This window comes from Bubalus bubalis, chromosome 6 (genome assembly GCF_019923935.1).
Source record: "Bubalus bubalis isolate 160015118507 breed Murrah chromosome 6, NDDB_SH_1, whole genome shotgun sequence".
NCBI lineage: Eukaryota > Metazoa > Chordata > Mammalia > Artiodactyla > Bovidae > Bubalus > Bubalus bubalis.
Window position 1 is genome coordinate 59953441 of NC_059162.1, and position 14675 is coordinate 59968115.

The following is a 14675-nucleotide window of genomic DNA, read 5'->3' on the forward strand; positions in this document are numbered from 1 at the left end:
GTTCACCAGCTGTGCATTTTGGTATCTATTGTGCATTTTCTGGCAGGGAAGAGAGAACCGGATATTTTAAAAATTCTCCACTTCCCCCAGTCCCTTTCTTTCATTGTGTGGTATAGGTTACTGAAATGGAAAGATGTGTCCAAAGAACCTCTAGTTACAACTTTATAGCTTAGAACAAAAGAGAAGTGTTTGTGGAGTCAGCATGAAAGTGAAAGTCGTTCATCTGTGTCCCACTCTTTGTGACCCCATGGATTATACAATCCATGGAATTCTCCAAGCCAGAATACTAGAGTGGGTAGCCTTTCCCTTCTCCAGGGGATCTTCCCAACCCAGGGATCAAACCTAGGTCTCCCACATTGCAGGCAGATTCTTTACCAGATGAGCCACCAGGGAAGCCCAAGAATACTGGAGTGGGTAGCCTATCCCTTCTCCAGCGGATCTTCCCGACCCAGGAATCCAACTGGCGTCTGCATTCAGGCAGATTCTTTACAAGCTGAGCTGCCAGGGAAGCCCAGCATGGGTTGAGTATTTTGAAGATGCGAGATTCAACTGTCTTAGATGTGGTACAGCTCTTTGCAGGGTGGGGAAGTGAAAGGGGCAAATGGATTTACAAAAGTGAATGATATATTCACAAGTTAATTGATAACATAATGTGTTATTCCTAGGGAGCAAGTGAGACTTTCTTTTAGGTTACTGGAGAATTGTATAGAACTGCGACATTATATTCTAGGAGAAATGTACCCAAAGCAGCTTTTAACTGTCCTTAAGCATTTGATGGCTATATTATGTAATCAGCCTGTCATCTGTCACTTTAATAACTGACTTACAGCTGATACTGGCTTTGAACTTTATTTAGTTCAACATTTTTGAGTCAGCTTTTTGCCTTTCTCATTATCATAAGTACTGGAAATACAGCTCTTAATAAGGAAAACAATGCTTTCAAGCTGTGCTATGTTATCATTACCTGTTTATCAATCCCAATTTTTTCATGTCATACTACACTAAATTCCAAACACAAGGGATTCCACAGAGCTTAGTGGAATTTTGTATGGGTGCTGTAATTTAATTATAAATGCTGAGCAGATACTAAGCAGGCTAAAGGCATTTTGAAATATAAATATGCAGTACATTAGTGGGAGTTACCCCTGTTGGTCAAGATCAATATTAATTGTTGCTAGAATGAATAAATACTTTTCTGTTTATTCTTATATAATGTTGCATTATGTAAGACTCCCTATTGGGTCTTTACAAGTGGTTGATTAAATGGTTTTTTTAAGGTCTAGAACACACTACAGAACTAGCTTTTGAAAATATACCCAGTCTGAGAAAGGGAGACAAAAGCTTCTATGTTCAGGGAGTATGTAGCTTCTCTAAAAATCCTTTTAATTTGTACACACAATGAGTGGTGGTAATGCATTATTGTTATGACAGTTGTTTGGGTGATGTCATTTGTTCACTAGTCAGACAGCTGGGCATTTTGAAAATCTATTATTGTTTTCTGGCAGAGAGCAGAGAAATAGGAGCAGTTATGCTTCAGAAGGGACCTTTTTGTGTTTAACTAAAAGCATTTTATTTATAAAAGTGGATGTTTTCCTTATCTTTAGTCATCACAAATTCTTTTGTCTTATTTTCCATTTTTTTCCATCCATCCTTTTCTGCAAATGTAAAATTGTAATCATCTTATCCCTCAAAGTGGCTCTTCATTCTGCCTTCTCTAGATGAATGGTGCCGTCTTCTGCTCAGTTCTCATAAGGCAGAGAACTGTGTCATCCGAGATAACTTCCTTCTTGATCACCAAGTTCTGCTGTTCTTCTGTAGTAACCCTATTCTTTCTCCCTGTGTCTGTTGCTTGATTCATGATCAAGCTCTTAGCGTCTCTCTCCCGGAGTTTTGTAACTCTTGAAACTGCCTGTTCACTCCTGCCCCTTTTCCGTCCATTCTCCACAATAACTGCTGGTATAACCTACCAAAAAGAAATTTGGATTATGTTACTCCTCCTTAGGGGGCTTTCCTGATGGCTCAGCAGTAAAGAATCTCCTGGAAATGTAGGAGATACAGAAGACACGGTTTCCATCCCTGAGTTGGGAAGATCCCCTGCAGGAGGAAATGGCAGCCCACTCCAGTATTCTTGCCTGAAAAGACACATGGACAGAGGAACCTGGCAGGCTATCATCCAAAGGGTCTCAAAGAGTTGCACATGACTGAGCACACAAGACAATATATTCCTCTTTAAATCCTTCAGTGACTCCCATCACATTGCTCATGAATCAGAGTTGGATCTAAATTTTCAACAGTCTAATTTAGAATGTAATACTTCTAAGGAGACTGGACCCAATACAGAATCTTCAGCTATTTATTTTTCTAGGCAGGGGAGAATACTATAAAGTGGAGCTATGGAGAACTATAAAATAGTACTAGGTTCAAATAGAGAGTAATCAAAGTTTGAGTCTGTGGTGGTTCTTAGTGTTATTTACTAGTTTTTTTCCCCCTGCTAGTCATTTGATACGATAGCACTTCCTAACTCTTGTTCTCTGCGGTCATGTGACTGCTTCAGGCTGTTGAATTGTGAGCAGAAATTCTGTCATTGGTTGCCTGGATAAGATCCTCCAAAACTCTCTTTCCCTCTGGCACATTGTTATTGTTCGGACGATGGCTGTTCTGACGGCTTGGGCTTCTGTGTGATATGATACATGGAGCACCCTGCCAGTCTTTGGTTTATATGTAGCATCAAGGAATACACCTAGTTGTTTTAAACTCCTGAGATTATTTCAGCATTACATAGCCTGAACTCGATAATACAGATTTTTTTTTTGATGAGTTTTGAGAACTAAAATTATGGAAGTGGGGTTAGAACTGAGCTAGATTCACAAAACTGTGATACTAGGAGCCGAGAACCAGAGAGGGTCCTGAGGAGCGTGTCACAATCTAATGTCGGTACAAGCTGGGACACACAGTGGAGGGAGTGATTGAGATCTCACTCTCAAAAGTATGTAAAACCAGTTACAAACATTGTGACACATATTTGTTCCACCCCTGGTCAGTGTGAAAATAGTAATATAAAAATTAATGTAGAGAATAAAGACATAGGAAAACTAGGGTTTAGGAAGAGGAGTCACTTTGAAGGGCTTAAAGATTGTTCAGTATCCAGAAAGTAGTCAGTTTCTTCATTTCCTCCTTATTATATGTGTTCACATCCATCCATGCTTACGTGCCCATACCTGCACTTATGCATAGTATTTTTATCAACTCCGTTTGTGATAACAGGTCATTGCCCTCCTTGGTAAATCATCCCCAGTAAGGCCTGTCTGGATACAATATTTAAAATTACAAAACTTCATCCTCCCCGCTGCCCTGCCTCTACCACACTCTTGAAATCCTAACTACCAGCTCTGTTTTTTTTTATCCATAGAGCTTAGCATTTTCTCAAGTTTACTTATTTAATGTTTGCTGTTGTTATTTGTCTCTCCCCAACTAGAATGCAAACACCACAAAGAAAGAAAACTGTTAAATCCATTTTATTTACTGAGAACAGTACCTGATCCATAACAATATTGGTTGAATTTCAATACATTCATGAAGGGAAACAGGAAGGTGATCTGGGTACCACCAGCTGCCTAGGGTATCCAAAAAGAGAGACTAAATCTGCTAGGACTTCGTGATCTCAACCACATTTTAAATCGCAGTTTGATTCTCTGGCTGTCATTCCCTAGCTTTTAAAATAGTTCCAGTCAAACAGAGTTAAGCTTCTTTGAGAAGTCCTTAATATGTTTAAAGACTGAGTTTTGAAAGTAGCACAAAAAGTGGGAAAGAACATGGACTTTAGAGACAAACCACTTCATTGTCACCTATTAAGATGTGACTTTGGGCAAGTTACTTGCCATGGAATATAAACTTTACCAAATGTAATATTAGAATCAAAGGGTCTTTGTATGGACTAAATATTACACATAAAGGTATGTGAAAGTGGTTAGTGTACAGTAGGTACTGGTTTGTTTGAGTCTCTTCTCCTTCTTCTCATTACCAGAAAAACAACTTTTCTTCCTTTTTTTGGGGGGGCCACACTGTGTGGCTTGTGGGATCTTAGTTTCTGGAGCAGGGATTCAACCCTGCAACCAGTAGTGAAAGCCCCTAGTCCTAACCACTGGACCCCAGGAAATGCCCTTTTATCACATTTTTACTTAACATTATTTTATGTATTTTCAATTTAGCTCTAATTTTGATTCCAACTGACCTTTTTTGTTAAATTATTTTAGTAATTTCTGGTAAGCTAAAATTTCACAAATATGTACAAAAAGCCCATATATAGCATCTCCAGGGCATGGATTGGGGGGATTGTTGGGGATGGTCACAGTTTCCCTATTTTTTGCATGTCTTCATCATGTTGTCATACAAAACAGCATCCTCAACTGGTTGACATTTTAGACTTTAGTGCCGGAAAGAATCAGTTCTTTCCTTCTCCTTATTAAGAAAGTAAGTCATCTGTCTGGTAAATGGCAGGGTAAAGGTAAGAATTCTAACTGACTTCTTGCTCCGAGCTCTTTCTACCATATTCTTTCATCTGACTGAAATGTAAAATTTGAATATTTTTATTCTCAACATGATAATGTTGACACAAACTTTTATCACATGTATTTAACTTTTTGAATAGGTGTTACATGCTTTGGGTACTAAAGGGTATACATGGAAGACTTCGTTGGCTCTGCCCCCAGCTGTTATTACAGAAGGCCACCACTGCTCTGTGCACATATCCACCATTTTACAGAAATGTGAACTTTTATGTACTTTGCTTTTTTCGCTTAAAAATATAAAAGTTATACATACTGCTTCTTGGAGCTCCATAACCACCTCATCTTATTCCCAGGTGTCATTAGTTAATTGATTATTTTCTTTAAATTCATGAACAAGCTCTTATTGGGCAAGATGTTAGGCACTATTTCAGGGCCTGGGAGTGGAGGAATGAACAGGATAGAAGAGAACCACCGTTTTCATGGAGCTTAGTTTCTTGGTCTGTGATTGGTGCTATGATAGGGATGCGAATGGTCTCTGATAGACCAGAAGAGGGAGAAATGAATTTCTTCAGCCATGAGCGGAAAAAACTCTAAGGAAAAAGCAGAAATTAATGTGGATTTTAAGTGATGGGTAGAAATGTGGGAAGCATTGTGCAGAGAGGGTACTGTCACGGCGTATCAGCATCTTTGTGTTCTGGTGTTACGCAGCTTTGTTTTGCATGGTAGCACTAGGTGTTCTACATTTAAAGTTACTGTTTCCTTGAAATTTTGGTAACTTGATTTCTCTTGGAAATGGCTTCTTTACTTGCAAAATAAAATTGTGTTAGAAATCAATTTCTGCTGACCTCCTAATTCTTTTTTCTCCTAACTTGTTTATCTGAACTAGATATGAGGATTTTTATAGACGACTTCTACCTATTTGACTTTTTCATACAGTTATAAATGTTTTCATCTTTGTTTGACATTTTTCTTAAAATTATATATGTTTACCTTGTAATTGGGGCTTCCCTCCTGGCTCAGACAGTAAAGAATCTGCCTGCAAGGCAGGAGACCCAGGTTTGATCCCTGGTTAGGAAGATCCACTGGAGAAGGGAATGGCTACCCACTCAAGTATTCTTGCACAGAGAATTCCATGCACAGAGGAGCCTGGTCAGCTATAGTCTGTGGGGTCACAGAGTCAGACAAGGCTGAGTGACTAACTGAGCGACTAACACTTTCACTTTCATGTTGTAATTAACTACTATTTGCTTTAGTGCCGTTGTCTGCTTACAGCAGAGGTTGTCAGTCTTAGCTACACACCCGACTCACTTACAGAGTTTTAAAAATTGCCAACATCCGTTGTATCATAGAAAAAGCAAGAGAATTCCAGAAAAACATCTACTTCTGCTTCACTGACTATGCTAAAGCCTTTGACTGTGTGTATCACAACAAACTGGAAAATTCTTAAAGAGATAAGAATACCAGACCACCTGCCTGCCTGAGAAACCTGTATGCAGGTAAAGAAGCAACAGCATGAACCAGACATGGTACAATGGACTGGTTCCAAATTGGGAAAGGAGTGCATCAAGGCTGTATATTGTCACCCTGTTTATTTAACTTTATGTGCAGACTACATCATGTGAAAAGTCAGGCTGAATGAAGCACAAGCTGAAATCAAGACTGCCAGGAGAAATAACAGTAACCTCAGATACGCAGGCAATGGCACCCAACTCCAGTACTCTTGCCTGGAAAATCCCATGGACAGAGGAGCCTGGTAGGCTGCAGTCCATGGGGTCGCTAAGAGTCGGACACGACTGAGTGACTTCACTTTCACTTTTCACTTTCCTGCATTGGAGAAGGAAATGGCAGCCCCCTCCAGTGTTCTTGCCTGGAGAATCCCAGGGATGGGGGAGCCTGGTGGGCTGCCATCTATGGGGTCACACAGAGTCAGACACGACTGAAGTGACTTAGCAGCAGCAGCAGCAGCAGCAGATACGCAGATGATAGCACCATTATGGCAGAGAGTGAAGAGGAACTAAAGTACCTCTTGATGAAGGTGAAGGAGGAGCGTGAAAAAGCTGGCTTAAAACTCAATATGCAGAAAACTAAGATCATGGCATCTGGTCCCATCACTTCATGGCAAATAGATGGGGAAACAATGGAAACAGTGATAGACTTTATTTCCTTGGGCTCCAAAATCAGTGCAGATGGTGAATGCAGCCGTGAAATTAAAAGACATTTGTTTCTTGGAAGAAAAGCTATGACAAACCTAGATGGCATATTAAAAAGCATAGACATTACTTTGCCAACAAAGGTCCATCTAATCAAAGCTATGGTTTTCCCAGTAGTCAGGTACAGGTGTGAGAGTTGGACCATAAAGAAGATTGAGCACTGAAGAACTGATGCTTTTGAACTGTGGTGCTGGAGAATACTCTTGAGAGTCCCTTGGACTGCAAGGAAATCAAACCAGTCAATTCTAAAGGAAATCAACCCTTATTATTCATTGGAAGGTCTGATGCTGAAGCTGAAGCTCCAATACTTTGGCCACCTGATGTGAAGAACTGACTCATTGGAAAAGACCCTGATGCTGGGAAAGATTGAAGGCAGGAGGAGAAAGGGATGACAGAGGATGAGATAGTTGGATGGTATTACTGACTCAATGGACAAGAGTTTGAGCAAGCTCCAGGAGTTGGTGGTGGACAGGGAAGCCTGGCATGCTGCAGTCCTTGGGGTCTGGGACTGAACAACAACAAGTGCTGCTGCTTAAGCCTCGCCTGAGTCTAGGGTGTGGCCGGGATACCAGGATTTTCAAAAGGCCCCAGGTGATTTTACTTTGTAGCCAAACTTCAGAAACTGTTGGGTTACTTCAGAGGTAACTGAAACATGCTTCTCCTTTTGGAAAGTAGGTAGCCATGGGATTGTCTGAGTGATGTGATCAATCTGTCATCTCAAATCTTTTGTTTAGAATAAGGTTGAAATGGTTAGAATCGAATGACAGAATGAAGTCCTGGAATTCGTTAGAGCACTTTTCTTGTTATTCACCAAACCATAAATGGAATTAAGTGTATCTATGGAGAGAATAATTTTAAGGCCTTTAATTCTTGTGTGGTTGGGGGAAGGAATAGTAGTTCTTGTTTTGTGTGCTGTGCTTAGTCGCTCAGACTTGTCCAACTCTTTGAGACCCCGTGGACTGTAGCCCACCAGGCTCCTCTGTCTATGGGGATTCTCCAGGCAAGACTACTGGAGTAGGTTGCCATGCCCTCCTCAAGGGGATCTTCCCAATCCAGGGATCGAACTCTGGTCTCCCACATTGCAGGTGGATTCTTTACCGTCTGAGCCACCAGGGAAGCCCAAGAGTACTGGAGTTGTTTGCCGTGCCCTCCTCCAGGGAATCTTTCCGACACAGGGATTGAACCCACATCTCTTGTTTCCTGCGTTGGCAGGTGGGTTTTTGGTTTTTTTTTTTTTTTTTTTACCACTAGTGCCACCTGGGAAGCTCAGTTCTTGTTTTGAGCCCTATATAAATCGAAGTTATGAGCCTCATTATTTAAGTCAGAAATGAATAAATTTGCTTTTACGGTGTATAACAATTATTGATTTATTGTTAGTATAGTTAGGCAAATATTGTTCTTGAACTCTTGTTGACTTTGTCACCTACTTTCAATGTAATAAGCACTCTGTTACTATAAGAGGATCTTTGTTTACTCCAATAACAAGCTGCTGGATAAGGACCTGTAAACTCAAATAGTTACCTAGGTATCAGAAGTTCCAGAAAGAAATCAACTGAACTTTAGACTACTCCTTTCTTTTATTCTGAAAAATGATGCAGTCTATTTCCAGCTTGGAATAGGGATCTATTATCAGGTTAGGGATGTTTACTGTGATTTCACTGAAGTGTCATGAATTCCCAGAATACTCCCGTATCTTGCTGTATGGACTGCAGTAGGGTCACAAGCTTCTTGTACATCTAGATATAGTATATTAGCGTGCTGCCTGAAAATAGTGGTGCTCAATGAACAGAATAATCAGACAGAATTAGGTTCAAAACCTAGGTTTTCTTTTTATAAGATGTTTTACCTTGATTTAGTTAACTTGTTTAGCCTTAATTTCCGTATCTGGAATACTGGGGGAGATGAGACCCAAGTTCCAAGTTTGTTAATGAGGTAAAATAGTTCAGATGCTTAACATAGTACCTGCCCACAGTTGGTCTGTAATAGATAATACTTCCCTAGTTTTGATTTTGAATTATTCTAGAGAATTATTGTAGTGAAAATGATTCCTAAAAACAAACTAATTTCTAAATTTTCTTTAATAATTAGTCTTATTTTTAATGACTGTTGGGAGTGAATTATAAGAGTCACATTTTATGTAGCTGAATTTTCAAATACTTCTGAATTTCTCATAAACCTGATAATCTCTTGATAAAGGTGTTGATATAATACCTTTGTTTATTATGATAGGTTTTATAAATTTTCATTATATTTGGAAACATTTTACATTCAAGATTCTTGATGTATGATGGGAGAAACTAGAAAGCTGATAATATAGTATAGTATAGTCAGGGTGCAACCCCTAGGTTCATACATACATAATGAAAATAAAAGTGAAATGTAATACAGGCCATTTTGAGGCATGGCCAGATTGAATTAGTTCATTCATTGCAAAATGTTTTATTGTGTTCCTCTGTGTGCCCAAATAAGATCATTTTGGTAATGACTCCTCCCATTTTCTACTTTTCATAATTGTTCTCGTATTTAAAGGCATAACTCAAATGTGATCTGTTTTATGTAGTCACCCCCTCCCCTGACACACACCTTAAAAGGGAATTTCTTTCTCCTCCATTCTGTCAGCATGTGGCCTCTAACCTGGCACTTATTTCACCATTTCATACTAAAAGGGGAGCTGCAGCTGGGCTTCCAGGCATTGAGTTGAAGGTTGTATGGGGTCCTGATATCAGAGAGATACTATTTTAATCTCCACTTTGTCCCTTACTTTCTTTGTAAAGATTTGTCCTTTCTGAGCTCAACGTATTTACCTGTTAGAGATAAAAGCTTCTACCTTATAGTTTTGTTGAGAGATTAAGTGGTGTAAGTGGCCTGAAATAGAAAGTGTTCAATAAATGGTAGTGAATAATGTTATTGTTTTTCTTGTGTAAATCATGTTATTTACTGTATGTATGTTTCCTTTAGACTGTGTTCTTCTAAAATCAGAGGACTGTTGCTTATGCATAAGGTTTAATAAATTAACTGTATTTGTTTATTGACTACATTAACTTTCATCTTTACTTGACTTTTAAAAAGAAGAGTATTGACATATATTGAAGAAAAAAAATCATAAGAGTTGTTTTCTACATACCTGTGTTTTAAAATTCCTGCAGGTACCTTCTTATCTCATAATTTCAGTATCCTGAAATCTGAGGATCCCACCAAGATAATATGATAGGAACTTGAAGTGATTTGGAGCCGTATCCTACTTAGACTAATGTGGGTCTTCCAGGTTTCCTAAGAGCTTGTACAGCAACACACTCTGCTCGTTGATTGGCACAGACAAGAATGCCATCTCTGCCTCAGGAAAGAGGTAAGCAGCTTGATTTAACATGTGGACCTACTATATAGATCTACATTTTATAGATCATCACTGGTAATCTTTCCAAGAATTAAAAATCAACTGGGGACCCTTAAAGAATAAGAATTTATACTTTTACCTTGTCGTGGTGGGCGGGGGGGCAGGGGCATTTGTGTTCTTTGGTGTGGAGTTCTTATTATTTCAATGATATTTGGTTGGTTTACATTTCTTTTAAAGTTATTCAGGGACCCACTCCCCTGGATCTGAATACAGAATTGCCTTATCAAAGTACGATGAAAAGGAAAGTCAGAAAGAAGAAAAAGAAGGGAACCATTACAGCAAATGTTGCTGGGACAAAGTTTGAAATTGGTAGGTCTCTTCAGAATAGTGAGATTTTCATAATTGTTGGGAAAGCTATTTGACGTTAAAAAACAATGTAAAAATTCAGAGATTTTTCTTCTATTAATGGATTTTTGTATGCCTTCTATAGAATTTTCTTTTTTATGAGATATTTAAATGTCAATAACCAAATAGAACATCAATGAAGCTAAAAAGCTCTAGCTATTAATGAGATTGGATTAAATATATATGATTTTAATGCTTAGTTTTTAAGTCAAGTATAAAGTAATATGAACAGTAAAACACAGTGGTTCTAGCTTTAATCTTGAAATACAGACGTGATTAGTTAGGACAATTATATGAGTCTAATGAATTTTTCACTTGGGACTAAAATTATTTTTAACTTTAACATTCATTATTTTGTAAATAATTTTAAAAACAGATTAAAAATATTACATGTACACTGAAAACTGCAGAATTTGAGATTCATGTTAAACAATGAGAAACTGACTTAAAAATAGTGTAACAACATATTTCTCTCTATGCTTTAAAAATAATTTGGATGATACTGTTTCTTTTTATTTATATAAGTTTATTTATTTATTTATTTTTTTACGGAGACGGCAAAGGCACCCCACTCCAGTACTCTTGCCTGGAAAATCCCATGGACGGAGGAGCCTAGTAGGCTGCAGGCCATGGGGTCTCTAAGAGTTGGATACGACTGAGCGACTTCACTTTGACTTTTCACTTTCATGCATTGGAGAAGGAAATGGCAACCCACTCCAGTGTTCTTGCCTGGAGAATCCCAGGGACGGGGGAGCCTGGTAGGCTACTGTCTATGGGGTCACACAGAGTCGGACACAACTGAAGTGACTTAGCGTAGCGTAGCGTAGTTTATTGTTTTTACATGTAAGCAGTATTTGCACTGGAGAGAATAGGTAAGAATTAATTGCTTTAAATTAAGATATTCTTGCCCAACATTGCATTGAGAAACTCTTCATTACTACAAGTACTCAAATAATCTTCCTTTTTAAAACAAATAATTTTGCATTAAAAGAGTTGAGGAAAACCATATGAATCTCAATGATATTAATTATTCTTACCCTTGTTAATCTTTGAGAGTCACATTTCCACTTACAGTATTTCACCAAAGTTCATCAGCAATCAGTGGAATATTTCATAGGAATTGAGGTCCCCTAATACTCTATTCCTCACAGGAAAAACTTCAAATCAAGTTAATGTGGGAGAGTGAAATGTGAGTTATTTGCAGGGTATTTTCTAGCTTGAAAAAATAAGAGTAACCATTGTCAAAGTGATAGATGGGGTGGTGTTAACTTACCATCTTGTTTGCTTTTAAGATTGTGGTGGGATTTATAAGGAACTTGATCTAGAGGAGAGTGTTTTTAGGTGTAGTTCCCTGTCACTCCCAAGGGCTGAAGTTGCATTAGCCTTCTTCATACTGATTCCAGACCTCTGTGGTGAGCCTGCTCAGTTGTGTTTAGCAAAATCCCTGCTCGGTCAGACTTGCAGACTTGGACCAGAGACTTCTAGGAGAAAACAGAGCCAAGTATAGGGGAGGGAAAGAGACAATTGGCCATGTGTCCAGGAGATAATGCTACCTTGCTTTCCCTTATTTAACCTAGTGATGTGCAACAGATTACTTCTTGTAATTTAACTACTGCTCATTTGACAGGTTGGGTTATATAATGAAAGATGATTAAGCCATAGTCAGGACACTTGTGTTTTCTCCCTGATGCTGCCTGTTTCCTTATGTAGAATACTTTAACCACTACTAGTTTTACTATTTGGAAAGGCAATGGCACCCCACTCCAGTACTCTTTCCTGGAAAATCCCATGGGTGGCGGAGCCTGGTAGGCTGCAGTCCATGGGGTTGCAAAGAATTGGACATGACTTGAGAGACTTCACTTTCACTTTTCACTTTCATGCATTGGAGAAGGAAATGGCAACCCACTCCAGTGTTCTTGCCTGGAGAATCCCAGGGACAGGGGAGCCTGATGGGCTGCCGTCTATGGGGTCGCACAGAGTCAAACACGACTGAAGTGACTTAGCAGCAGCAGCAGCAGTTTTACTATTAATGATTTTATAACCATGGACCAAATATTTTCACATGAATTACCTCATTTAATCTTCCAAATAACCTGGTGAAGTAGGCTGTGTTACTCCCTTGTTGCCACTTTCTCTGACTTTACTTGCTGTAATAGTGAATTTAAAGTGGCTAATAGCCATGAGAAAATAAATAAGGAGAAATAAAAATAATAAAATTGGATGAAGCTTGTGGTTGATCAGAATGTAATCTACATTCCATGAAATCCTCTGTAGTTAGAGATGTATATGGATTTGACTCTGAGCTGCCTAGCAAGCAAAGCTAATAATTGCAAATAATCAGCTATAGAATGCACAGTGGTCAGAAGATAAAACCATACTGGTTATTCAAGGGAAATGCAATTTTCTATTGCTAAGTCTTGAGAAAACTTTCTCCCATAATTTCTCATGGAGACACATCGTGGAATGGTGAACTACACTGTCACAGTGATCCTGTAATTAATATACGATGCAACTTTATTACTTTTTAAAACACCCCTTAGGCACAGTTGAATAAATAAAAGCTCAGTAAGAGCAACTTCCTCCAGGTTGTACAGATGGCAAAAGTAGAATTTGAACCTGAATTAATTTGCTTCCAAATTTAGTGTTCTTTTTACTATATCATACTGCCTAAATAAAATATGAATCAAAATTTAAATTGACTAACATTAAAGTACCCTATGTATCTAAAATTCAGAGAGTTGTTACGTGGATTCCTATTTTTAAAACTCCTGAACAGCTTCTGAAAGCTCTATGGGTGAAGGCAAAAAAAAAAAAAAAAAAGTAGGCCAAATTTGTGAGAAACATATATTTGGCAATTTTTAGTAAATGGGGACAAGACAGATTGTAGAAGGGAGTACTTAATTATGCAAAGGGAAATGTGAGAAAAATGGTTGGTGTGGTTATCTCTCTTTTACCAATAAAGGAATTTGGTTTGGTAGAAATTATATATTGAGGCAATTATTTCACTTCCTTTTTTAAGAGAACTCCTAAAAGACTCAGCTGGTAGAGAATCTGCCTGCAGTGTGGGAGACCTGAGTTCAGTCCCTGGGTTGAGAAGATCCCCTGCAAAAGGGAAAGGCTACCCACTCCAGTATTCTGGCCTGGAGAATTCCATGGACTGTATAGTCCATGGGGTTGCAAAGAGTGAGACATAACTGAGCAGCTTTCACTTTGTTTTACATTCTGAAAAGGCCAACATTTAAAAGCATGCATTTAGACTTTGGCTGCTAACAACCTTATATTTGAAACTGACGTGTTAAAGGAATTTCTTTTCTATGCAAGGGAGGATGGTATACTTAAAAGTATGCCAATTGATTTCTAAAATTTCATTTCAAACAGAAATATGAGTAGATAGCTTAGCTGAAAAAAAGTGACAGTTTAATGCTCAACATTATAATTTTTTTGAAGTTCAACTCTTTAGCTCTTCAAGCTTTGAATTTCATAGTAGGAGAGATTTATATAAGACTGACCTTACAAATTTGATTTTGTGAATTTAGAGAAAGAATGGATTATTTCCAGCATTGTTATGTATCCTGAATGTTCCATCCTCACCAGCTCATGTATACATTAATATCCACATTTTAGTAGCTCATTATACTCCAGTACTTTGGCACCTCATGTGAAGAGTTGACTCATTGGAAAAGACTCTGATGCTGGGAGGGATTGGGGGCAAGAGGAGAAGGGGACGACAGAGGATGAGATGGCTGGATGGCATCACTGATTCGATGGATGTTGAGTCTCAGTGAACTCCGGGAGTTGGTGATGGACAGGAAGGCCTGGCGTGCTGCGATTCATGGGGTCTCAAAGAGTTGGATACGACTGAGCGACTGATCTGATCTGATCTGATCTGATACTCCCTGTCCGTAACTACCACCAGTGTCGTTTCTCTCATCAAGGTCTTCCTAGTGATTTCTGAGAGGACTAACTTGCATGTACTTGGGACCACATCTGCTTCTGAGCTGTGGTTCTGACCTTGACATTGTTTTCTGCTTGTGAGCCAGTTAAAAGAACTCTCCCAGGCTGTGTCACTACGGTCCTCCCCCTCCCCACGAGCTCTAGATGACATACAAGCTCCTGGGCCTCAGGATGCCAATGCGGCTTGGTAGTCTGGGGCAGAGAGAGGAACAGCCGTTTCCCCAAATTTGTATTGTATGCTGTCACCTGGGCCTTCAGAACAAC

General features: G+C 38.9%; 1 protein-coding gene across 7 annotated transcripts in view; it reads left to right on the top strand.

Annotated features, from left to right (window-relative positions):
- TTLL7 (tubulin tyrosine ligase like 7) overlaps positions 1-14675 on the top strand; it is a 154110-nt gene that overhangs the window by 46056 nt on the left and 93379 nt on the right. For 5 of the 7 annotated variants that reach the window (XM_025288388.3, XM_025288387.3, XM_044944786.2 and 2 more), the window contains exons 2-3: positions 9865-10064; positions 10290-10421. In XM_025288388.3, the coding sequence (XP_025144173.3) occupies positions 10040-10064; positions 10290-10421 (157 nt within the window). In that variant the 5' untranslated portion in view covers positions 9865-10039. Of the gene's footprint in view, positions 1-7866; positions 7931-9864; positions 10065-10289; positions 10422-14675 lie in introns of those variants that run through there. The other 2 variants (XM_006059543.4, XM_044944787.2) reach the window with 2 other exon arrangements.